Genomic DNA, 26957 nt, shown 5'->3' on the forward strand with positions numbered 1-26957 from the left:
GCCATGTTCCTACTGCTGCTAGTTATGACTGTTTCCCACTCAGGGCCCTGGCAGTCAAGAAGTGACTGGTCCCTGGCTTCCTAGCAACAAATGATGCATCCTTGATTCCATTCAAATGCCAACTAGGAGATTCCTGGCCAGCAGCTGAATGTAAACAAAGAGGCAGGGTTGTTGATATCATTGACCAAATATGGTCTTGGCCATAAGGCAGCATCCCCGCATTTTTCCAGGTCAGTAGGCATCATTCACCATGATTGACAATGGATTTACACAGTGGGAAATGTTTCGTTTTTTTTTCTTAAATACATTATTTGTTAAACGTGTGGGTGTATTGACTTGCTTTGTGTTTTTTTTTACTGTATGTACCCCTTAGTCATTCATGTGGGGGGGGAGCAGATGTCTGTGGGACCCCTTATTTAAAAGGGGCTTCCAGATTATGATAAATCATGGCCCTGGCCTGGTGGATGTGTGGAAAAGAGGCTAGTTACTCCATTAACATTGGAAGAAGTTGCTTTGCCAGGCTCCCCCAGGCACCCGATCCACGTTGAGGGCATGTGGCCTGGTATACTTCAGGAGCGGGTGCATCATGTATTGCAGTTTACCAGTTCTTAGATGTGGTGGTTGCATTCGTTTTCAGTTTTCAAGCTAAGAACATTTTCAGAAAATACTTGTTGATCTTGCCAGAAATTAACTTTCTTTGTCATTTCTGTTAACCTGAACTCTAAACTACTAATTATCCCTCATGCAGTAGACATGAATGCAGAAAAACCTGTTTGCGGGGAGCAGCCTGGGTGACAACCAAAGCTCCATTGATACAGTGAAGTGAATGAACATACCCACCCAGCACAGAAAGATAGCCAAGTAAAAATAAAGGGATTAAAAGCCTAAAAAAAAGAAAACGAATGTAGCTACCACTTCTAAAAACTGGCAAACTGCAAATTATTAAATGTTTGTTTTGGGGTTTAGAAAGGCTTTAATACATGGGAAGACTATTCAATTGTTAGAGTACAAAAGTTAGAGAAGATGTTAAATATGTTTCAACTCTTTCTAACACAGAGCATATAAAGTAGAGCTATATAAATCTGGTATTATTATTATTATTAGAATGGGCAAGCATTAAAATCCACTATTCAGTAAAGCTTTGTCATATTTAAAACATGTCCTTCAACTTGCTCACTCTATTAAATTCACTGCGTTATTAACTTTTTGGTGTGCCATTCCTGATTGGCATATGGAGTTGTACCGTGATGTCACAAAGGCATGTAATAGTTTTTTTCCCGAGCAAGACATAGCATACCTATAAAAATTTAGGACATGCTCAGGCCCTGCTTGCTGCTTTCCTTGGACACAACTAAAGCGCTACGTAAACTGTTGGCGCTATATAAATACTGTATAATAATAATAATAATTTCCCCATATAGTAACTCCATGCCACACCCCTTCAGGAAGTAAAATGAAATGGATCACGAGAGCTGTAATTTCAGCAGGCTTTTTTTCAAGGAAAATAACTATAGCAGAACAGTTTCTAGGCTTAGGCAAATTATGTCATACATCCCAGGAGTCTTTTCTCAGTTAAAGGAGAAGTCCAGCCTGAGCCTCTCCTATGGATCACAGGAGTGCAATTCGTTTTGCACTCCTGTGACCCGTTTTCAGCAGAGAGTGGGCTGAAGTCCACTGTCTGCTGACATCACTGGAATCAGTCCAGGCACCTCGTCATCCCGACAATAAAGTCTGGATCCGCCTGGTGCCTGGACTGATACCCACCTCAGCCTCTCAGCGACCCGCAGAGACTGAGCCAGCTGCCCCTGCCCCTCCACAGCTCAGCACTCCAGTGAGCGTGCGGGGGGGGGGGGGGGGGTCAGAGCGCAGAGCTGCTGATTGACAGTCAGCAGCTCTCTGCTCGGGGAGCTGAGAGAACCAAGCCATCGGCGGTGTTCATTCATTCGGTTCTCAGTGCAGAGGATCTCAGTGCAGAGGAGTCGGCGGACAGATGCAGCATCGGAGCGATGCTGCATCCACCTAGGAAAGTATGAAACTGCAAAAAAAATAAAATACTTCTCTTTTAAGGACTCTCCTGCATGCATGCGGAGAGTTGCTGATTGACAGTCAGCAGCTCTCTGCTCGGGGAGCTGAGAGAACCAAGTCATCGGCGGTGTTCATTCATTCGGTTCTCAGTGCAGAGGAGTCGGCGGACAGATGCAGCATAGCTCCGATGCTGCATCCACCTGGGAAAGTATGAAACTGCAAAAAAAAAAAATATTTCTCTTTTAAGCACTCTCCTGCATGCATGCTTGAGCTAAGGGTAGATAGATTTCAGGAAGTAAATGCTATATGAATCATCTGACCTTGCTCAAGATGGCCATGGCCAGAAATGCTAGGGGGTATTTATCAAAGTGATTTCTCATCAAAATAAAGCATGGAGACATAGGTGGATGGGGGGTGTTTGCGTTAAAAATTAAAAATGAATTATATTGTGTTTTTGGTTTGTGGTGCTCAGATGCAGTGAACATCTGCTTTAACAACTTAGCAACCGGCCCATAGCCGAATGACGGATACAGGGCGTTTGCTTAACTCTGGGAGGGCGTACAGTGACGTCCTCCCAGAATCCAGCTCTCGCGCGCCCCCTGGGGCATGCACCCAAGAACATCCATGACCACCGGGTCCAGAGGATCGCGGCCGTTTACCATGTGATCGCTCCGTCAAATGTAAACAAACCGGCGTCATGTCACCGGTTCCTCTCTCTCCTCTGTGTACCGATCGGTAGAGTGTGAGAGGAGAGGGGGAGAGATCTATGACAGCAGCGCTGTGGGCTGGATCTGTAGTGCCTACAGCGCTGCTCTGTGACAAATGCAGTCACATCCAGCCAGTGGAGGATTAGGGTGGTCATGGGCCCCTAGGCTACTTTTTGTGTGGCCCCCTCCCTCCTAAGCATGCTTTACCAGAAAATAAATTATTTAGTGCCATGTGTAAAAGGGTAGACCTATATTACATGCCTCAAGTGCAACTCTCAGATCTACAGCCCAAACACATTCAGACATGAGCCTACTATAAACAGCAATGCCACAGAAAAAAAACATTCAAAATACACCTGCAAGCTGGTAACAGATTTTACCTTTCTAAATCAACAGTTAGGCCAAAAACGTCTGCAGCAGCACCTGTTTAACTGACGCAAAATCACAACATCCTGACAGAGGCCAATCGAAACGCTGAAACGCTTCCAATAAAATAAAAGCCATACAAATACCATAAAAAGCAGCAGCAGCACATAAAAGCAAGCAATCATCAACAGCAGAACAATCATACATATTCCTACCTATAGAAGTTTCTCTTCCTTGTTTTTCTAACAGAGAAGTCCTTAATGAGGCTGGTAAAATCCAATTTTCACAAAATGTCACTTTCAATTGACATCAAAGACAGGTGATTCAGTCTGTTTTGGCCCATAGTAGATCTCAGTCTATTTTTAACTAGTCCTAGTTTTGAAAAAGAGCGCTCCAGGAAACGGACCAGACTCACTACCAGGATATCTGGCAGATTTTGCCAACATGCTTGTTCACTATGTACCTTTGTGAGTACCTTTTTACAGTTTTATTAAACTCCATGTTTTTTACTGCACTTAGAGTGGCGCCTTTGTTTCATTTTCAGAGTGCATATAACACGCACCCTAACATTAAGAGGGAAGTTTCAGGAAAAAAAAAACTTCCCACAGCCCCCTGCACAGTACACAGCCCCCCTGCACAGTACACAGACCCCTTTGCCTGCACAGTACACAGACCCCTTTCCCTGCACAGTACACAACCCTCTGCACAGCACACAGGCCCCCTGCACATAACACAGCCCCCTTTCTCTGTACAGTACACAGACATCTGCATAGTACACAGACCCCTTTGCCTGCATATCACACAGGCCTCTTTCATTATAAAGCCCCCCTGCACTCCCAGGAGACCCCCAGTCTCCTGGGAAAGAATACTCTAAAGTTGAGAAAACATCACTGCCAGTCCTTTCTCATACACCGCTCCTCCTGTGTCACTCATTGTAAATCAAAGCTTCTAAATACCTCAATTAACGCCGTTCTGCGTGACCCGGTCATGTGACTGCTCTCCTCTGCTGTTTCATTGACGGTCACATGACCGCTCTCCTCCTGCAATCAAAGGCTACACTCGGGAAGGAGGTGGAGTGGGAGGAGGAGAGCGGCCAGACAGAGTGGCTTTAATTGAGGTATTAAGAGACTTCCATTTACATGGAGAGTGACACACGAGGAGCTGTGCATGAGAAAGGGCTGGCAGTAATGTTTTCTCAACTTTAAAGTATGCTGGCAGTGCTGTCCCAGGGCCAGGAGAGGCGGTACAGCTGGCCGCCCCCCCCCCAATGGGTGGCACCCGGGGCGGACCACCCGATCCCTGCCCCCTGTTGGTAAAAAAACATTTATCTGGCGTATTCGTATAAAACGCAGGCATGGTTTTTATTCTACATATATATAAATATATATAGATTAATAAAAATATCATGGCCAATCAGGGGCCCTTGCACACGTGGGGCCCTAGGCTGCAGCCTACACCAGCCTGTGCATTAATCCGCCCCTGCATCCAGCCATCCATCCATGCTCAGCAATACCCTGCACTACTCTGCACTACCCTGCACTGCCCTGCCATACTCTGCAATACCCTACTGTACCCTGCCATACTCTGCAATAACCTGCCATACTCTGCAATACCCAGCCATACTCTGCAATACCCAGCCATAATCTGCAATACTCGGTGATACCCAGCCATACTCTGCAATATCCTGCAATACCCAGCCATACCCTGCAATACCCTGCAATACCCAGCCATGCTCAGCCATACTCGGCTGTACTCGGCCTCTGTATGTGGCCAGGCTGTGGAAGTCTCACACGTGGTATCGCTTTACTCAGGAGGAGTAGGAGAACCTATTTTGGGGTGTCATTTTTGGTATGTACATGCTATGTGTTAGAAATATTGTATAAATGGACAACTTTGTGTTAAAAAAAAAAAGCATTTTTACCACTTCCCGCCCGCCGGCCGTCATACGACGTCCTTGAATTTGTGCGGGGATATCTGAATGATGCCTGCAGCTACAGGCATCATTCAGATATCAGCTTTTTCAGCCGGCGATTCCCTACACCATAAGAATGATCATAGTGGCTGTTCCACTGCTTGATCGTTCTTACGGGAGGCGAGAGAGGGCATCCCCCCTCCCGCCGCCCTCAGGTGCTTCTACCGACTCACAGCTACGATCAAAGCCAGGATTGTTTTATTTTATTTTTTATTTCAGGCTTCCCAGCCTAGAGGTGAGATGTGGGGTCTTATTGACCCCACATCTCACTGTAAAGAGGACCTGTCATGCCATATTCCTATTACAAGGGATGCTTACATTCCTTGTAATAGGAATAAAAGTGATCAAAAAATGTATTTTTTGGAAAAAAGCATCAAACTAAAATAAATAAAGTAAAATGAACAATAAAAAAAAAAAATTTTTAAAGCGCCCCTGTCCCCGTGTGCTCGCATGCAGAAGCGAACGCATACGTAAGTCCCGCCCACATATGAAAACGGTGTTCAAACCACACATGTGAGGTATCGCTGCGATCGGTAGAGTGAGAGCAATAGTTTTGGCCCTAGACCTCCTCTGTAACACAAAACATGTAACCAGTAAAAAATTTTAAAGCGTCGCCTGTGGGGAAGCAGCGAAGTTTGGCGCCATTCCACGAGCGTGTGCAATATTGAAGGGTGACGTGTTAGGTATCTATTTACTCGGCATAACTTCATCTTTCACATGCAAAAATATTGGGCTAATTTGACTGTTTGTTTTTTTTTCCAAAAAAACGCGTTTGAAAAATTGCTGCGCAAATACCGTGCGAGATAAAAATTTGCAACAACCGCCATTGTATTCTTTAGGGTCTTTGCTAAAAAAACATATATAATGTTTTGGGGTTCAATGTAATTTTCTAGCAAATAAATGATGATTTTTACATGTAGGAGAGAAATGTCAGAATTGGCCTGGGTGCTCCAGAATGCCTGAAGGTGCTCCATGCATGTTGGGCCTCTGTATGTGGCCACGCTGTGTAAAAGTCTCACACATGTGGTATCGCCATACTCGGGAGTAATAGCAGAATGTGTTTTGGGGTGTAATTTGTGGTATGCATATGCTGTGTGTGAGAAATAACCTGCTAATATAACAATTTTGTGGAAAAAAAAAAGAAAAAAAAATCTTGATTTTGCAAAGAATTGTGGGAAAAATTACAACTTCAAAAAACTCATCATGCATCTTTCTAAATACCTTGGAATGTCTTCTTTCCAAAAAGGGGTAATTTGGGGGTATTTGTACTTTTCTGGCATGTTAGGGTCTCAAGAAATTAGATAGGCCATCAGTACTTCAGGTGTGATCAATTTTCAGATATTCGCACCATAGCTTTTGGACTCTATAACTTTCACAAAGACCAAATAATATACACCAATTTGGGTTATTTTTACCATAGATATGTAGCGGTATAAATTTTGGACAAAATATATGAAGAAAAATTACTCATTTGCAAAATTTTATAACAGAAACGAAGAAAAATGCATTTTTTTACAGAATTTACGCTCTTTTTTCTTTTATAGCGCAAAAAATAAAGAACCCAGTGGTGATTAAATACCACCAAATGAAAGCTCTATTTGTGTGAAAAAAGGACAAAAATTTCATATAGGTACAGTGTTGCATGACTGAGTAATTGTCATTCAAAATGTGAGAGCGCTTAAAGCTGAAAATTGGTCTGGTTATTAAGGGGGTTTAAGTGCCCAGTGGTCAAGTGGTTAAGGGCTCACGTGAAGACTAAATCTAAATCAATGTTTTTCTGTTACCCCTAGACTTTTCAAACAGTGGTGTTTGGGCTGTGGTAGCACTTAAGGATCACTGCTAGCTGTAGTAATATATCCAAGGAGGTTAATGTGCAGTCATATTTGTCAACTGCAGGTAGATGAAGATTTCAACATTATTTTGGGGTACCATTGACAGAGTATAGCACGGCTCCCGCATGAACGGCGGGAAAGCGGCTGTGAAGCCACAAGGCTTCTCTGCTGGTTTCCCTTAGTTAAGATGCCGGCTCCTGGACCCAAAGCTGATTGAAGGCTCAGGTGAGGACAGCACTGCATCCCTGGACAGGTAAGTGCTCTTATATTAAAAATCAGCAGCTAAAGTATTTGTAGTTGCTGACTTTTAATTATTTAGAGGGGGGGCTGGAGAACCACTTTAATAATAATGTAATGGGGTGTTTATTCATTCTGTTGGCTGTTCCCCCGGCGCTTGTTAAGGAAAAATGCGTTGAGCGGGGCCTCACATGTGACTTCATTCTGCACATCGGGTGGAATCTTGGAAGGTGTCTGTGTACTGTTACATGCTGTTTGAACAAATGCATCTTGTAAGTGTAATTTTATCATTTTAATAAACTGTCTGCCTAAAATACTACACTATATTGGATTCCTTTACAATTTAATTCCCTCTATTGAGTGAGCTGATTCAGTAACAAAGACCTGAATGGACCTGGACTGGGGTTTATGCGTCTGCAGAGCAGCACGGTGCTCTTTGATCTGTGTGAGATCTAACAGTCTGGTAAAGAGCTCATTAACTCTTTGTGGTGGAGTGGCTTCGGTGGCCCAATCTTTTCTTTGGTGGTGTTATCTGCTCAAGAATTTCACATAGAGTGGAAGAGTGTGGAGGATTGTAAATTTGCACTTCATTTGCATTTTATTTGAACTTTCTTTTTTACTTATACTTTTATCACATCAGTGTTGTATTTCGGTTTTGTGCTGCCCTAGGCCTGACTAAACTTGTGCACCACCTAAACAAAATATGACCCACCCCTTCCTGCCAAGGCCAAACCTCTTCCTGTTTAAGACCCACCTCATTAGTGAAGCTTCATCAGTGCCTATCAGTGCTGCCTTATCAGTGCCCATCAGTGCGGCCTCATCAAGGACCATCAGTGCAGCCTCATCAGGTGCCACCAGTGCAGCCTTTCAGTGCCCATCAGTGCATATCAGTGCTGCCTCATCAGTGGCCATCAGTGTCGCCTCATTAGTGGCCATCAGTGTCGCCTCATTAGTGGCCATCAGTGCCGCCTCATCAGTGGCCATCAGTGCCGCCTCATCAGTGGCCATCAGTGGCCATCAGTGCCGCCTCATCAGTGGCCATCAATGCCGCCTCATCAGTGGCCATCAATGCCGCCTCATCAGTGGCCATCAGTGCCGCCTCATCAGTGGCCATCAGTGCCGCCTCACCAGTGGCCATCAGTGCCGCCTCACCAGTGGCCATCAGTGCCGCCTCATCAGTGGCCATCAGTGCCACCTCACCAGTGGCCATCAGTCCTGCCTCACCAGTGGCCATCAGTCCTGCCTCACCAGTGGCCATCAGTGCAGTCTCATCAGTGCAGCATATCAGTGCAGCCTCATCAGTGCAGCATATCAGTGCAGCCTTATTAGTGCCCATCAGTACCCATCAGTTCAGCCTCAGCAGTGGCCATCAGTGTCGCCTCATCAGCATATCAGTGCTGCCTCATCAGTGGCCATCAGTGTCGCCTTATTAGTGGCCATCAGTGCCGCCTCATCAGTGGCCCTCAGTGTCGCCTCATTAGTGGCCATCAGTGCCACCTCAGCAGTGGCCCTCAGTCCTGCCTCACCAGTGGCCATCAGTGCAGCCTCATCAGTGTCCATCAGTGCAGCATATCAGTGCTGCCTAATCAGTGCAGCCTCATTAGTGCCCATCAGTACAGTTTATCAGTACCCATCAGTTCAGCCTCATGAGTGGCCATCAGTGCCGCCTCATCAGTGCCACCTCATCAGTGGCCATCATGCAGCATATCAGTGCTGCCTTATCAGTGCAGCTTATCAGTGCCCATCAGGGCAGCCTTATGTCACTGGATTATCATACCAGCAGGCAGCAGTGCAGCCGCTTTATGGGGGGGGCCCAGACTGATTTGCCTTGTGGACCCTGTCCCCCCGGCACAGTCCACGCCATAAGATTGGCGCTTCACTACGGGGGCTCTTCGTATGGGACACGGGAGGAGGCTGGTTTTTTTTTTTATAATTTCATCACATCCTATACCCAGATACAGTAGGTGGAAGGTTGCAGTAGTCCCCTAATTTTTTTTATATTTTGAATGAAGAGATTGATTTGATTCATTTAATTTTTTTCACTTATTAGTACACAATAATTTTTTGGTTTTAGATTATTGATAGATATTCAGTTTTTATGGACCTCATTATTTTATTTGAGCACACCAAAACTGAGAGAAAAAAAATGTTCATATAATTAATTCTTCATAAACTAGGTGTCACTAATTGTAATATAATTCTTTTTCTAAGAATCCCTATTGTAAATTGCTTAGGATCTATTTTTATCCATATTTCAGTCTAATGTCACTACTCTGATACTATAATTTTGTGTTGGAAAAGTTACAATGTTGTAGTTGTGGCTTGTATTGTTAGCAGCATGTCTCCCTCTAGTGGCCACACTGTCTAATTTTGTAAGATCCACAGTTTATTTGAAATCTCATTCTTGTTTTATTTATTAGTACTTGTTCACCCCCCCCCCCCCCCCATTTTTACCATTGTTTTATTAGCACTATGTAGGCTGTGGTGCTCCACCAGAATTCAGGCTTGAAAAAGAGGCTAATCATTGAAGTGCATCACCCTGCTGCCTGGACTGCCACCTTAACAGATTTAGCACCCCTTCCTCTTAGTGGTGCCTCCAAAAGACTGCGAGCACTGCTAGTTTGAAAATCTATTCAACAGGTCCCGTCTTCACAGAAGTGACAGCCCTGCCACTAACCACAAAGTGTGGGTTGCCACTGGATTGGTAACCTCTGGCCTGATGTGCACTATCCCAAGGGTCTAATGTGTGAGTTGCTACTTCATTTTTATATAATAATTGTTTAGTTTTCTATTGCACAAGTTCTCTTTTTTATCTATCTTTATCACTGCAGTTTATAAATGCCCCCCACTGTTAGAGCTGCCAGATAAAGTGCATGTCCTCCTGTCTGTGAACAGCTTACATGTTTGCACACATCTATTCTGGCCAGGCATTATTACATTGCTCTCTGAGGACACATATTACTAAGTACTCTGCCCTTGTTTTTTTTTTTTGTTTTGTTTTTTTAACTGTGTACTAAACTTAAAATTAAAAAAAAAAAAAAGTTATCTGCTTCCCATGCTACAGTATCTTCTGTGAACTACATAGCTCCTCCTCCATGGAGAGGAGAGATGGAGGTATTTATAGTCCAAATCAGGAGAGCATCTATGGGTGGCAGTGCTGCATCTTCATAGATATTGTACAATTAGTAGTGGAGCCACCGCCATATGGGCGCTGTGAGGGCTGAGGCAGAGGGTGGCCTGGTCAGGACCATGAGGGTGAACTTTCACTTTTGCTCCCTCTTGTGTATGGTGGGGCTTGCAATGCTTCTCTCCTGATGCTTCATCCTCCCTGTATAAGTCTCTCAATGCTTTGCTGACCTTCAAATGAATGAGCCTGGCTCTGAGGTACTGCCAGGTAGTTGCTACTAATTACTTTATACTGAGGACAATGGGGGAACAGGGGGTGGTTGTGCCTAATTCATTTTAGCAACGCACATTAGTTGCAATGGTGCATTGTGTTACCATTCAAAGTCTATGGTACCCTAAAACACCGGCCTAGGGACAAATGCTTTTGCGCAACCCATGGAATGTACAGCACTTGTTATAGTGTTGATGTGCTTTGTGCTGCACAAAAACTCACATCCCTAGGCAGGTGTAATGGAGTGCCATAGACATTCAATGGTAATGCAGTGCACCATCAAACCTAATGTGTGTTGCAGAGCATTGTAAAAACACATGTATTAATTGTCCTGGGAGTATATATGTCAGTGCAATGCTATGGTGTGAACAGGCCCTACAACATTGCCTCCCCACTACTCATAAAATTTACTGCATACTTATTTTCCTGGTTAAAAATAATATATGCCATAGCTCAGGCTCTGTGTCACACGACTTTAGTAATTAGGGTTGTTGAATGGAGTATTTCTTTTCTGTCTGGGGATTTTGCCATGAGGCCCTGTGGTTTCTAGTTACACTCATATGTACTTTGAGTGAGCATTAACACCCTAGGGCAAATGTGTTACTGACAGGATCACCAGGTGAAAATAAAAACAAAAAAGGCACCAATGTGGCCACCACATCTAAGGACTGGTAGGCTGCAATAAATTACATTTTTTATTGTTTGAGTGTAGATATACTTGTGTGTTAACCCTTTCTATGATTAAGGGTCATTGAAACCTGGATGATCAGGCCAAATCTAGTAGTTTCAGTATGCAGTGGTTAAGGCCCTTTCACACGCAGGTGCAGCGCATTAGTTTCCCATAGACTTTCTATTATGTCCCCCATTTTGGCTTATTTTCTATAAGCGCACCAAAGATGCTACATACACGACTTTTGGTGCGATTTCAGAAAATGCACCAAAAACGTTGCACAAAATAGATGGGAAACCACGGGTAACCCGCATGAAAACCATGGGACAAACTGCAGTGTGAAAGTGGCCTTAATCTCACTATAACTCTGTGACTAGTTTGCCTATTTATAGCCCAGTTCATATATGAATATATATATATATTTTTTTTACGAATGGACACAAATGTGCCCATATGTACAGTACATGATATATTTTGTATAATACAATTACAAAAATTTTCACTAATTTATTTCCTCCTATTTTTTCCAAATACAGGCGCCCCAAAAATGTTGTTTAAAAACAGTACTGTATGACCAATAAACAAATGTGTATTATTACTTTTCTAGATATTTTCTTCTGTAAAAACTAGAACCATTACGTTTTAAAAAAATAAGTTTTCATGCCTGTCTTTCGTGTGTTTTTTTAAACACTTGACAATATATCTAGAACTATTACCCTATAAAACATAAATACACAATAATATACGGTACTTACCCAGGTTCACATGTATAAGTTACTCTTGATTCAAACAAAAAGTCTTTAAATTGCATTTGTCCATGAGCAATGTCTTCTGGGTTGTCACATGACAGTCCTGCAACAGTGAAAAGAAGCCATTGTATTTATTTTTCATGTACCACAATAGAAAATTACAAAGGGGAATAAAATGTTTACATTCTCCTTTTTTTTGTTGTTTTTTTTTGTCTAGCTGTGTCCATTTTGAATACTTAATGCACCTATTCTGGGGCAGTGACACCACTAATGTTTATATAAGTTTTTTTATTTGCTATTGATGAGTACACTAGAAAAACACGTACCGGTAATAGATAATGTGTTGGAGTGTTAATGACCACGCGTTAAGTCACACGTTAACCACTTAAGCTCCGGAAGGTCTTACCCCGTTCATGACCAGGCCATTTTTTGCTATTTAGGACTGCGCTACTTTAACTGATAAATGCGTGGTCATGCAACGCTATACCCAAACGCATACCCAAATAAAATTTGTCATTTTTTTTTCACACAAATAGAGCTTTCTTCTGGTGGTTTATTTTTTCAAATATAAACCAAAAAAGATAGAACATTTTGAAAAAAATTCTCACTTTCTGCTATAAAACATATCCAATAAAAAAATGTAAAAATCTAATTTCTTCATAAATTGAGGCCAAAATGTATTTTCTTTGTTTAAAAAAAACAAAAAAAACCCAAAAACTTTAATAAGTGTATAATGCATGGTTTGTGTGAAAGTTATAGTGCCTACAAACTATGGGGTAATATATATATATATATATATATATATATATATATATATATATATATATATATATAATATATACTGGAACTTTTTTTTATTTTTGTATAGTAGTAATGGAGATGATCAGTTACTTATAGTGGGACTGTGATAGTGCGGCAGGCAAATCTGACACTGGGTGGGAACTGACTACCTGACAGGGACACCACCAGTGACACTAATACAGTGATCAGTAATAATACTATACACCAAAGATATACAATTAGCGGACCTCCAGCTGTTGCAAAACTACAGTCCCATCATGCCTCTCCCTCTGGGTGTCATGCTTGTGGCTCTCAGAGTCTTGCTATGCCTCTGGGACTTGTAGTTCTGCAACAGCTGGAGGTCCGCTAATTGCTTATCCCTGCTAAACACTGTCACTGTACTAATGACACTGGCTGAAAAAGGGTTAACATATTGGGGTTATTATGTGTATTATGTGCTGCTTTTTACTAAAAATCTATTTGTTCCTTCTCCCTGCATGCCCTGTAACAGGTCGTCACTTCTTATGAATTTAATGGATGTTTAGTCACTTTATGTGATTTTGCTCTTTATGCATATGTACTTTACTTGAAGAATTGGATTATATTTATTTCATCAGATTTATGCACTTTGAGTTAGCGCCACATATCTCTATTTACCATACAAGTATGGTAGTTGCACAAGGGCAGCCAACTGAAAACTTCCCTCAGATTTTTGACACAATGCACTATGGTGTTGGGGTGCTATTCAAAATTAATGGCACTGTGGTGTGTCAAGACATGTAATGTGTTTTACCATGAAACATAGATGTAAATCTGCTTAATTTATTCCTAATTATTTTACACATATTCCTAGAGTCTTCACATCAGGAATTGATTGGTGTATGAGACAATTGATTGACATTGACAATTGATTGTATGAGGAATTGATTGGTGTAAAAAAATAAATAAATGTCTTACACGTCTGAGTCTACAACATAGTCTTGTATGTATACCAACCCAACATGTACTTCTTACCACAATAAAATTCACAATCTTTCCTTTCTTTATGCAACTGACATCAACTAAGGGGTCAGGTGTTCCATTTTTACATTCAACAAGTATTACTATAAAAGATATACACATACAAATAAATCTAGTATTTACTGTAGGCGTTTTAGGCCTCCAAGAGTTACAAACTTACGTTCACAAAATACTTCAGGTTCTGACCATTTAAAGTCAGGACCACAAGTAATTTCATTGCTTGCATTGTCAGTGAAGATGTAGCCTGGTCGGCACTTGTATTTCAAGGATGTACCAACATTAAAATAATGTTTTTGAGGAAACGCTTCTACCAGCTCTCCATATTCAAGTTCAGAGGGGGAATTGCAAACGGCTGTCAAAAAAAAAAAAAAACACAAAACATTTTTTAGAAGCTCAACTGAATTTATGAGTCTAAATGCTTTTTATGTCTAAAGAAGTGCTGGTAGGTTAATCAGATCCTGTCTAAATTGACCCTAGTATGTATGATTGTGTTAGGGACCTTAGGTTGTAAGCTCCTTGAGGGCAGGGACTGATGTGAATGTACAATGCATATGTAAAGTGCTGCGTAAATTGATATCGCCATATAAGTACATAAAATAAATAAAATAAATAAAATAAATAAATAAATGCAATTAATTAGAGGGACATTGAATGGAAGAGGCAACGGCAGGATGCATTGAAACAAAGTAAGCAACCCCTATGTGTTCTAAAGATGTTTTATGAAAGCAAAGAAAAAGCAATGCATTTTAAATTGTGGTCAAATGTATCATTGGCAGCCAAGTGAGACATTAGATACAAAAGTCTCAAACACATTATCTTCATAAAACCTAACATTATCTTGTGTTCTTTTTTGCTTATTTAAATTGGAACACAACTGGGAGAAATAATGCTACAGAAGAAACAATACCACAAGTTGTCAGTTTGTTAAAGTGGTTCTAAAGGCTCATGCATTCTATGTAGGAAGGTTAAAAACCTTTGTCTAAAACCTCTGCAGCAGCCCCGCAATACCTGAGCCCCATCGTGATCCAGCAATGTGCACAAGAGCCTTGGCCCTTCTGGGGACTCTCCCTCATGGGAGCAAGCTGCTTGCTCTGGGGGCATTCAGCAGGAGTGCCGGCGGGGGACCTGAGAAGAGGAAGATCGGGGCTGCTCTTTGCAAAACCACTACACAAAGCAGGTAAGTATGACATGTTTGTTATTTTAAAAAATGCCTTTTAAAATGACGTTACTCTCTAGGAACTCTAGTTATTAGAATCTACATTACTAAATATGTTTTAGACATCCTAAAAGGAGAATATTTTATACAAAGTACTGTACTTGTAAAAATGTAAAAACAGAATCTACGCAAAACTGCTTACTCTTCTGGGTTGATTCTCTTAAACTACTACTGCATTGTGCACTCCTTTTTTGTATATTTTATAATAGCATGTCAAGTCCTCCTCAAAGATGTGCAAGAGGCAAATACCGAATACTAAATACTAAAAATTCATATGCACATGCTGGAAATGAAATATTTAGGTTTTTAGAGTATTCTTTTTTAGTAATTTGGGAAAAATTAACACGTATTTCTAAAAAAAAAAAAAAAAAACACATCAATAAAAATGTAAACTCCTAAAATGACAATTGCATTGACTTGAACCCTATACCATGTGTATTCTAAACAGATACACTAACCATTATACCAGAACACTTATGGTAATAGTATAGGTAAAGTCAATGTCTAATAAATTGTAGTTACAATTTATTAGACATTTTATTAGACAATAGTTACTGTACATAAAAAAATGAAAAATAAAAATGGTAAAACTGTTTACTATTTAAAAGAATAGTAGCTAATATTAATAATGATTTGATTATTAAATGCAAAAGTTAAATTCATTTTGTAGCGTTTAAATTAATGTGCTCTAAATTAAAAAAGTGTGTTAAAGAGAACTTACAGCATTTGCAACTGAGTGAACATAATTTTATTTGCAGGGAAACAGTCTATGCTAACCACTGTCTACGAAGCATGTCCTGTGCAGTATTCGCACATTAATAGCAAATAGTATAGAAAAAGCTGCATCACTGTGAAAATTAGATTAGCACTACCTGGATTTGTTTTTGTGACAGTCGTGCATCAAAATAGCAGATGCGACAACCTTAAAAAAAGATGCATGTGCATTGATAAATGCCCCCAAGTACAGTGCCTTGAAAAAGTATTCATACACCTTGACATTTTCCACATTTTGTCTTGCTACAACCAAAAACATAAATGTATTGTATTGGGATTTTATGTGATAGACCAACATAAAGTGGCACATAATTGTTAAGTGGAAGGAAAATGATAAACGTTTTTTAATTTTTTTTTTTACAATTAAATATGTGAAAAGTGAAAATACAATACATTTACATGCAGGTTAACCATAAACATAACCAAGAGCAATAAAGCTCTTGGCAAAAGATTTTTTTTCTTTTATCCACAGTGAAACACAGCGCCACCAAATGCATCTACAGTTCATTACAGCACACCCAACAGCCACATCATTCTGTAATGGAAATAGTTTGTTTAGGCTAGGCCAAAAAAATTATTTAAAGCTATGTTAAAACAACATTTAACATTTTAAGGTTTCTCTAAATTTCCTATGTAATCAAAGGATGTGCAAAATATAATCATTTTTGGTTTCTATCACCGCAGCTCAAAACTTAACCTTAGCTAAAGAAAGGAGTGCCTTTCACTTGACAGTTTTATGCCCCGTACACACGGTCGGATTTTCTGATGGACATTGTCCGATCGGAGCGTGTTGTCGGAAATTCCGACCGTGTGTGGGCACCATCGGACATTTTCCATCGGATTTTCCGACACACAAAGTTGGACAGCAGGAGATAAAATTTTCCGACAACAAAATCCGATCGCGTCAATTCCGACCGTGTGTGGCCTGTTCCGACGCACAAAGTGCCACGCATGTTCAGAAGAAATTCCGACACGGGACAGCTCGTTCTGGTAAACTTAGCGTTCGCAATGGATACAGCACTTTCGTCACGCTGCAATGTAAAAAATGGTTTAATACAGCGCACTCTCTTCTTCTTTATAATGTGGCAAGAATTAAGTCGTTTTGCTGCTCATATTCACACACACTTCTCACAAAGTTTTATTTGTGTTTTTTTAGTGGGATTCCCTGAATATATTGTTATTAGATGTCACATCTGACAGTTTTATATTTTTTATGTTTTTTTTTTTTTGTTTTTAAGCCTTTTTTTTTCTTTAATGTTTGGATTTTTTCCAAGGCTGATCTTTGTTCAATGTTATTTTTATTTTTACTCCAGAATATTTTTGTCTGTGTTTTGTGTGTCAAGTTACCCCAACACCATTGATATCTTTTATTATTTAATCTCAAGGAGATTGTTTGTTGTTGGTGTCCCTTGTTCATTTCACATTGTATATTAGAAATGTACCTGAATCCTCACAAACAAACTGTCATTTTTGAAGTAAAACACATAGGAGAGTATAATTCAAAACAAAACTCCTTTATTAAGGGCTCAGAACCAAACAAAGAGGAAGGCAACACTGGATCAACAGCAGAAATTAGTGAAGCATGGGACCCCCACGGCAGACATCAATTCTGAAACCTCAAAATTGGTGGCCTGAGGAGTCCATATGTAAGGGAGGGCAGTCTGGTCCGGGATTCACAGAGACTTGGATAGCAGCAGATGACATCAGTGTCCCCAGGCTGTGGTACCACAAGAGGCTGCATCTTTTGGCCGACCAGACTGGATCCAGGGCAATCACTCTCTGGTCTTCCTTTCACACTTCCTTCCGGGCTGTGGCTGTGCAGTTGGAGATGTGGCAGGAGGAGGAGTAGGACCTGGAGGAGGAGTAGGACCTGCAGGAGGAGGATGAGGACCATCCCAAAGCTGTGTGTGAGGTGTAATTTGGCCCCTCACACCTTTCACCAGAGCCTCAGATATGAGGGCCTCACACATGGCTTTTTGGTCCTCCTCCATCCTCTGCATTTTATATGCTATGAATGCAGCAAAGTTCTCCTGCCTGGTGTGTGGTGCTCCCAGGACCTCTTTAGCCCTACAAAAAAATCTGATATCCGCCTCCTCTAGGGTACTCCTCCTACTCCCACTTTCTCTTTCCAGGGGGGATGGAGGGACCTGCAGATCAGCCAGCCGGCTCGGCCCGGCCACCTCCTGGCTGAGACTTCCCTGTGTATGAAAAAGGGACATGGTTTTAGTTTTTGCATCATCAATCACAATCATAAATTAGTACTCCCAACTAACATCTAGTTCACATCATTGATTGGACAAGCAGAAATATTTAGAGGAATGCTATACCTGGCTCAATCTGGGCTCCTCTACATGTGGCCTGGAAGGCCCAGGTTGGGCGTCAGAAGCCTCAGCCGGGGGGGAAGGAAGCGTGGAAGGAAGACTGGAGAGGGATGGCCTGGGTTCAGTCTGGCCTGCCAGAAAGTGCAGCCTGTCGTAGTACAACATCCTGGGGACATAGATGTCACCTGCTGCTCCGGATCTCTGTGAATCCAGGACTTTATTGCGCTCCCTCAGATATGTGCTCCTCAGGCCACCAATGAAAATCTTTAAAAAAGTGATGTCTGCCGTGGGGATCACCTGCTTCACAATTTCACACAATTGCTCCAGTGCTGCCTTCCTCTTTGTTTGGTTCTTGTAATGGGGGTGTTTAATCTCCCACAGACAGGGCAGCTCCCTTAGCATCTCTATGAAGACTGAAATGAAGTCCTGATCTTTCAGTACCATATCCATGTTCATTGCAAGACACAACACAAGACAAAGCCTAATGTCAGACAAAACTCTCCTAATCTTGTTACAATATAGGCCTCAATCTATAGAAGCAGTATAGGCCCCAGTTTGTCTCTTACCTTCGTTTTTACGATCGCCGCGTTCAATGCTCCTTCCTCCGCTCACAGATCAAACGTAATACGCACGCGTGTTACGCTTTATATACACTGTGCATGCGTGTAACTCCGCCCGCCCCTGACGTTCTTTCTAGTGTATTCCCCGCCCCTTTTCGTTCTGCGCAGTGGGTGAAGAGCATGATGGCGGACATACAGCAGGTGGGGGCTAATTGTAGCAACGAGGAGGAGGAGGAGGAAAGGGCGGATCCAGGCACGTCCCGATCCAGAAGGAGACGTTTTAAGGCCACAAATATGTCGTTTGGGGAGATGTTGGAGATGGTCAACATCATGAGGAAGTCTGACTATGACGGAAAATATGGGCCTTACCCCAACCCGAACATCCGAAAGGCCAAGATCATGGCGAAAGTGGTCAGGAGTCTAGAGCGGAATTTCGGGGTACGAAGGTCTAAAGATCAGCTCAGGAAGCGGTGGTCGGACCTGAAGTTGAGAGAGCCAGAGCAGTACCGAAAGATCCGGAGAGTGCTGCAAAAAAGTAAGTAGTTGTGCTGTGTTCCTATTCTTTCTGTCTTTATTCCGTTCGTTCTGCTCCATATGCTTTTAGCAATTGTAACGTTTAAAAAGGTCAACTTTAATGTTCATGGGCCCATTATTCGTTCGTATCAAACATTTTTCTTTCGGCCTCTAGAACACCATTGTTTAGGCCATATGCATTTTCCCACATTTTTTTGGGGCCTACTTGGATGCCAAATATTTGTTTGTGTAGATGGGTTTGTTACTAGAATGAAATGCAAACTAGATTCTGTGTAAGGAGAGGACACTGAGCAGCTGTTTTCACATCTGGACACTGGAGCACTAGTGTGGGACCCCAGAACACCATTTTTATTAGGGGGGCCACACAGGTGCTCCAGTGTATACTATAGGGGGGGCTACATCTGTGAAGCTTGTACCAAACAGGTAAAGTATTGCAGCTTGACAAAGGGCAATAAAAAATATACATCTTGGAACTCTGCTAAAATAGACAATTGTACCCCACTTCCAAGCAATGTTTCCTATTTCTAGTTCCGCCATCAAATATCTGTGTGCTAAGTATACCATTTTTGTTTTACATAGGGGAGAAAAGACTCGGAGGACACTCCTCATCCCAGGAGACCAGAGCCCCCCCCCTCTGGAAGAAGGGGAAATACCAACACAAGAAGAAGAGCAGGAGGAAGAAGAAGATGAGGTGGAGATTGGCACCACAACAGGTGAGTGTCTGCGACCACAGGCTCAGGTAAAAGAGATGGATGTTGGCAGATTTTTGAGACCTGTTTTTTTTGTTCTTTATCTCTTTTTAGGTGATCGTGATCCAGAACGCTTTACATCTGAAAGTGCCCAGATACTGATCGGGGAGATCATGGGGTGTAATCTCCAATTGCAAAACATACAGCAACAAATCACTGATGTTATTAAAAAAAATAATAACATCATTGATGTTTTGGGGCGAATTTAAACCCCACAAAATCACCTGTTTTATCTTACAAAAATTTTTACAATGTTTAGAAAAGCCAAATTTGGAGGATGCACACAGTGTGCCAACATGTGCTATCTGCCATCACGGGAGATCAATGGACGCGTTTTGGGGGTGCAACCCCTTCCTCAATTATAAAGTCGCATTGAAGAAGGGCTTGCTCCCCCAAAACACGTCCCTTGATCCCCCCTGATGGCAGATAGCACATGTTGACATTCGTAAATTGGTGTGCATCTTCCAAATTTGGCTTTTCCAGGGGTGATTTCCCCCCATCTGAACACTATATCAAACCCAGTTCCTAAATACTGATGTCTGATATAGCCTTCAGGTTTTACCTAATGTGAACTTTGTAAGTTCAAGTTTTTTGGCTTTCTTGTTGGTTTTACACAGGCCTGTTTTATCTGAAATGGATATTTCGATTTTTGATAATGCCCCCCCAAAAATTGTTATACAACAAACATGTTGTTTTGTTTTAAAAACCTTTGGTAAATGCACATGTGATTGTGCAGGTATAAAAAAGTGCCTTACTCAAGAATGTGTGGATTATTGTCTCAACACTACAACACTTTTGGGGTGATGTAATTGCTGTTTTATGCAAAAATGGGGGTTATTTCCTAAGGGCAAATACACTTTGCACTACAAGTGCAAGTTCAGTGCAGTTGCAAGTGCACTTGTAGTGAAATATGTTTTTGCATTTAGGAAGTACCAGCCAACACTATTCTTTATAAGGTTACCCAATCACGACATTTTCTGCACTCAACACATTTCTGTCAGGGTCAGCTCAAACAAACACAAGCAGTAAATGTCCACCAAGAATTGCTTTTGGTTGTTTTTTATTAGAAAAAGGTGTCACAGATTGTCTGGCATATTGATAGCCCCCCTACCCGCAAAGAACTCCAGGTATCGTAACCGGACATCACGGGCACTCAGGGAGGGCAAGCCAGGACGGCCGCTTTCAAGCGCCGTCATTGTTGATGTATTTGGTATTCCGGCCTCAGGCCCAACTGAGCCAGCATAGTTGGCTGAATGTTTTCTTAAAAAATTATGGAGAACACAGCACGCCAGTATAATATGGTTCAGTTTATACTCCGCCATATGGATGGGTGTCAGAAATAGTCGGAACTGGCTGGCCAGGATTCCAAATGTGTTCTCCACCACTCTTCGGGCTCTGGCCAGCCGGTAATTAAAAACCCTCTGTTCCGGGGTGAGGGTCCTCATCGGGAATGGCCACATCAGGTGGTCCCCCAGCGCAAACGCTTCATCAGCAACGAACACAAATGGGAGACCTTCAACATTGTCCTCTGGAGGTGGCAAGTCCAAGCTGCCATTCTGGAGACGCCTGTAGAACTCCGTCTGGGCGATCACTCCACCATCGGACATCTGGCCATTCTTCCCCACGTCCACATACAAGAAGTCGTAATTAGCCGACACCACTGCCAACATCACTATACTATTAAACCCCTTGTATTTATAATAGTACGACCCCGAGTTGGGTGGTGGGACGATGTGGACGTGTTTCCCATCAATTGCCCCTCCGCAGTTAGGAAAGTCCCACCGCTGGGCAAAGTGGGAGGCCACAGTCTGCCATTCCTGTGGCGTGGAAGGAAACTGTTGAGGAAAAAACAATAAACATTACTATTTTTTCACAGAAACATGGCAAGCAGATTAGACACAAACATTATGGGTCAACCTCCAGATAGCATTTACTAAGGGGAATTTTACAACAACAAAGTATAAGGTACACCTATCATATTCCCCCTCCCCCCCTCTCATGGGCCATTTCTAACATTATAGGGGGGGGAACTCTTGGACAGGTAACCCTCTTCACTTCATTGAGAGATGAATGCCTAAATACAGGGTATTACTTGGAACAGAACCTCCTTAGTTACACCATTGGCAGACCACTGGACAGGTAAGAAGTGTCATAATACAAAGATATAAATACACACTGTACACATTTGAGGACATTTGAACATTCTGCTATTACCTATCAAGATAATAATAGGATACAAGAACTTTAAACAGTACCATTGGAAAGTAGACAGGCAGGCCCTTGCACTACATGCTTTGGGGAATTCATCCATAAATCTGACCAGTAAAGAGATGGGTATAGTGTGTATGGGTTTGGCAAAGTCAGCAGATAGATGACTGAGGATAATGAATTGGGATCAGCTGACTTAGCATTTGGGGGGGGGAGGGTTACAAAAAATTTGGGGACACCACAAAAAAAAGCCTCTGGCCCTCTGCCTGAATTTAAATCAAAAATAACATTTCCAAACATTTTAGGGGTGTTTGGGGTAAAGCACTACTATGGAGCTGATAAAATACATTGTTAAGTGACTACATGAGGTGAATATAGGGCAGGAGACACCATGCTGGGGAGGTTATTGAAGGGCAAATATGTATGAAGGACCTAAAATAATAATTACCTAAAAATCCAGCATGCATGAGAACAAAGGGGACATTCACAGCATATTACAATCATGGTAATTAGGGAATGAGGAAAGAAATACAATATATTATCAAACATTCAATACAATAAAATGTGATATAAAAGGATAAAAATCTTACCTTCATATACTCCTTCTGCAGGACCTGTATGATGGCAGAACAGGTCTCTGGGATAATGATCCCCAGAGCCTGGGGGGAGATGCCCTTCGAGAACTTCAAGTCCTGCAGACTTCTCCCTGTGGCCAAATACCGCAAGGTAGCGACCAACCTCTGCTCCGGAGTGATGGCTTGCCTCATGCAGGTATCCTGCCTGCTGATATAGGGGGTCAGCGAAGCCAACAAACGGTGAAACACGGGGTCCGTCATCCTGAGAAAGTTCCTGAAATCATCAGGATTATTCTCACGGATCTCACGGAGCAAAGGCATATGACAGAACTGGTCACGCTGAAGCAACCAATTCTTGGTCCATGAACTCCTCCCCACCCTGTTCATGGACTGGACTTGTGTCAAGGTCAGGACCCCAACACCAAGCCCCCGCACAGCACGAACTCTACGAGGAGTACGCATACAAAACATGGCTAGAAAACGGTCGGCTGCTCAGAACGAAGTAACAGAACGCACTGAAGAACAGCAAGGCCTGTGAAGAGCAACCTGAAAAACAGCAACGAGCAGGCAAGATCACACAGAAAACTCCGATACGAACTGACTGCACGCACTGAAGAGCAGATACAAACCCACAAGCACAAACTGAACGGCAGAAAACGATCTGAAAGCCACGAGTCTGAAAAAGCGCGAATCGTCTCTTACCAAACTTTTACTAACACGAGATTAGCAAAAGGAGCCCAAAGGGTGCCGCGCTTGGTTCTGAACCGGCCTTTTCTAGTCTCGTCGTACGTGGTGTACGTCACCGCGTTCTTGTCGATCGGAAATTCCGACAACTTTGTGCGACCGTGTATAGGCAAAACAAGTTTGAGCCAACATCCGTCGGAAAAAATCCTAGGATTTTGTTGTCGGAATGTCCGAACAAAGTCCGACCGTGTGTACGCCCTATTAGAAAAAAAACAGTGGTTCTTTTTGTGCAGACTTCCCTTCTCTGCCAACCATTTCTCTACAAAATGCATCATACAAAGCTATTGCACTTTAAAGCAGTAGTAAACTACTGGGTGCCTTTTTTTTTTTTTTTTTTGACTTTAGACAAATTGGGGGTTATTTACGAAAGGCAAATCCACTTTGCACTACAAGTGCAAACTACAAGTGCAAAGTGCACTTGAAATTGCACTGAAAGTGCACTTGGAAGTGCAGTCGCTGTAGATCCGAGGGGAACATGCAAGGATAATAAAAAACAGCATTTCAGCTTGCACATGACTGGATGATAAAATCAGCAGAGCGTCCCCTCATTTCAGATCTACCCCTCAGATTTACAGCGACTGCACTTCCAAGTGCACTGTCAGTGCAATTTCAAGTGCACTTTGCACTTGTAGTTTGCACTTGTAGTGCAAAGTGGATTTACCTTTAGTAAATAACCCACATTATGTTACATTTGAGGCAGTCCCCCACAGTACGGTTTTTCAACCATAAGTTAACCCAAGTCTTCCAGGTTGAATTATACTGATCATTTAACCTGAAAGACTGAGGACATTCTACAAATAAATATGCATAATACCATGAATAAGTGAGCATCATGGCCCATCATTCATTGTGTATAGAAACAGAACGGTGCTGATGTGATGAGATTAACTAAAACTGGTGCACACAGAATCTGTTGCAACTGTGCACAGTAAGCAATCAGCTTGTTCAATTAAGCTTTGACAATTACTGCCGGTTCACACAAGGGCAACACGACTTGCAGGCCGACTCACAGAGGTGACCTGCACACGACTTCAGCGGTGACTTGCAAAACGACTTCTGTATAGAAGTCAATGCAAGTCGCCTGAAGTCACCCCAAAAATAGTACAGGAACCTTTTTGTAAGTCGGAGCGACTTGCATCGCTCCTATTAGAACGGTTCCGTAGTACAGAACGGGATGCGACTTGTCAGGCGGCTAAGTCGCCTGACAAGTCGCCCCTGTGTGAACCGGGGCTTATGCTCCTCTCACACTTCTGCAACTTAGGATCTGACTTGTGAGAACTAAAGTCACAGGATATGTGAAATGCCATATATCTCTATGAGAACCATTCCAATTGACACTACTGAAGTCGCTGCGACTTCCAAAAAGTTTCCTGCACTACATTGATCCAACTTCAATGCCAGAGAGTGTAAAAGTCTTATCAAAGTCAATTAAAAGTTGAACTCCAAAGTTGAACTGCAACTTTAGAGTTGGTTCGTGTGACAGGAGCCTAAAACCCAGAGGCTAATTGGTTACTATGCACAGCTACACCAGATTCTGTGTGCACCAGCTTTAGTAAATCCACCCCCCCCCCCTTCTCCGTGTGTAATGTAAATGTTCTAAAGACATTTGAAAAAGGGGAGTATAAAAAAAGAGAAAAACATACTGTATATGCAGGGGACCCTCCAAGGGGTATGGAGAAGGGGTCTGAACCTGGAGTTGGGTTTTAATTTAGTTTAGTATTCCCATGATATGAGAATGCTATGCATTACTTAAATAAATATTACCCCATGTTATTTTCATTATGACATATATTTTTGTCTCTTTCTCCTTGCCCAGTTACTACCACTAACCACCAAATCCAATACTTGAATATCAGGTGTTCACATGTGCATTATATCTATAAGATGCCAAGGTAAAATGTAGTGGGGTATCTTACCCATTAAAAGCAGCTGTATTTTTTTAGACTTTTCTTTAGAGCATTACAGTGTATGCAAGCTAATTACAGTTGTCCCATGACTATAAAAAAAAAGTCCATGGCTGTTAAGTGCTTCAGTGAGTTGGAGGGATTTAGAGTAATTTTCAACTTAAATATAATAATGCAGCAAGTTCAGGCAAGGAAATATATTGAGTATACTGTATATAATGTGTACATGTCATATGGTAAAATACAATTTTGTTTTATATTTGGTGGCCAATTTTCATAATAAATTTGGTCTGTAGTTTTTGTTCTTTTAGGTAGCGAGATACATTTGGTTTCATAAACATGTTGTAGCTTGTGTGACACAAAAAGGGTTTGCTGTTATGGTGGTATATTAGCCCTATTGTGACTCTATCAGAATGGGATAAATGGAATGTGTTTCTGTGTATTAATCAGCACAGGAGGGATGTACAGGAGCTTCGTTTGTGGCATGTGTCGGGTGAAAAAAATGCACCAAAGTTTCTGTGCCTTTATGTTCCTGAAATGTAAACCCCGTCTTGGCCATAGTACAACATTTCTAAGGGCCAGAAAAGAATCTGCTATACAACATACTTCTCACTGAATACTCAAGGGTGACTGTTTTCAGTAGAAACAAATATAAATATCCAAGAAAGTCAGTATGTCTAACCTTTACATTCTGGTGCTCCAGATGTCCATTTTCCTTCAGCTGTGCAAGATACTAAAGCTTCACCAACAAGTATTAAATTATCACACTTGTAAGTCACTGAATCCAGGTAAGAATATATTTTCTTTTGAACGCTGTATGATCCATTTACAAGATCCTCAGGTGGTGGGCAGGTCTGTACTGTAATGAAAATTCTGAATGTTGTATATTTGGTACAAAATGACTTGAAATTGCAAATAAAAATTGCATACTAAAACTGGCAAGACAGCCAACTTAAAGCGGAGTTCCACCCACATTATTTTCTCTCCACCATGCAGCACTAATGTGCATCCTTAAAACGAATTGGCATTTTTTATTTTATATTTTGTTTGGTTCACTACCTTATTTATGCATATACTGTATATAATTTCACTTCCTATTTTTGTGGCTTCGGCGACATACATCATTTCAGGCTTTGCATTGGCTCCTGGGAAATGTGCGTCATCAATTCCAGGAGGCAATGGGCATCGCCAGCTAGAGGGGGAGAAGAAGTTTCCATAGCAAAGGGTTGCCAACTTTCCTCTGCTGACGCTATGGAAACCCGACCTACAAGCTATTGCACTCGCTTGCAACACACTGGGCATGGGTGAGATCGGCAGGTGTATGCTGGGTAGCATGCACGGAATTCAGGAAGAGGAACACTGCGGCTTCAGGTGCCCATACTGGAGATTGGCGCACTGTGCAGGAACTTCACAAAGTAAACGATGTTGTACGAATACAAAACTGGGCATAGTTTACAGCATACTTTTTTTTATTACATTGCATGAGGCATGACTATTCTAGGGTCATTTTTATCTTAAAACAAAAACTTTTTTTTTATTACATATAAACTTTCACTCAACTAAAATTATCTCACCAACTATCTCAGCTAATGTTATAAACCATTCACTACAGTGTTA

At 41.9% G+C, this 26957-nt stretch overlaps 1 protein-coding gene across 3 annotated transcripts in view; it reads right to left on the minus strand.

Annotated features, from left to right (window-relative positions):
- The window catches only part of LOC141128474 (C4b-binding protein alpha chain-like), a 448459-nt gene that overhangs the window by 12768 nt on the left and 408734 nt on the right, over nucleotides 1-26957 (minus strand). For all 3 annotated transcript variants that reach the window (XM_073615780.1, XM_073615778.1, XM_073615779.1), the window contains 3 exons: nucleotides 26023-26199; nucleotides 13916-14107; nucleotides 11962-12058 (listed from right to left, as the gene is read on the minus strand). In XM_073615780.1, coding sequence (XP_073471881.1) covers nucleotides 11962-12058; nucleotides 13916-14107; nucleotides 26023-26199 — 466 coding nt within the window. The remainder of the gene's footprint in view (nucleotides 1-11961; nucleotides 12059-13915; nucleotides 14108-26022; nucleotides 26200-26957) is intronic.

This window comes from Aquarana catesbeiana, linkage group LG02, assembly GCF_042186555.1.
Source record: "Aquarana catesbeiana isolate 2022-GZ linkage group LG02, ASM4218655v1, whole genome shotgun sequence".
NCBI lineage: Eukaryota > Metazoa > Chordata > Amphibia > Anura > Ranidae > Aquarana > Aquarana catesbeiana.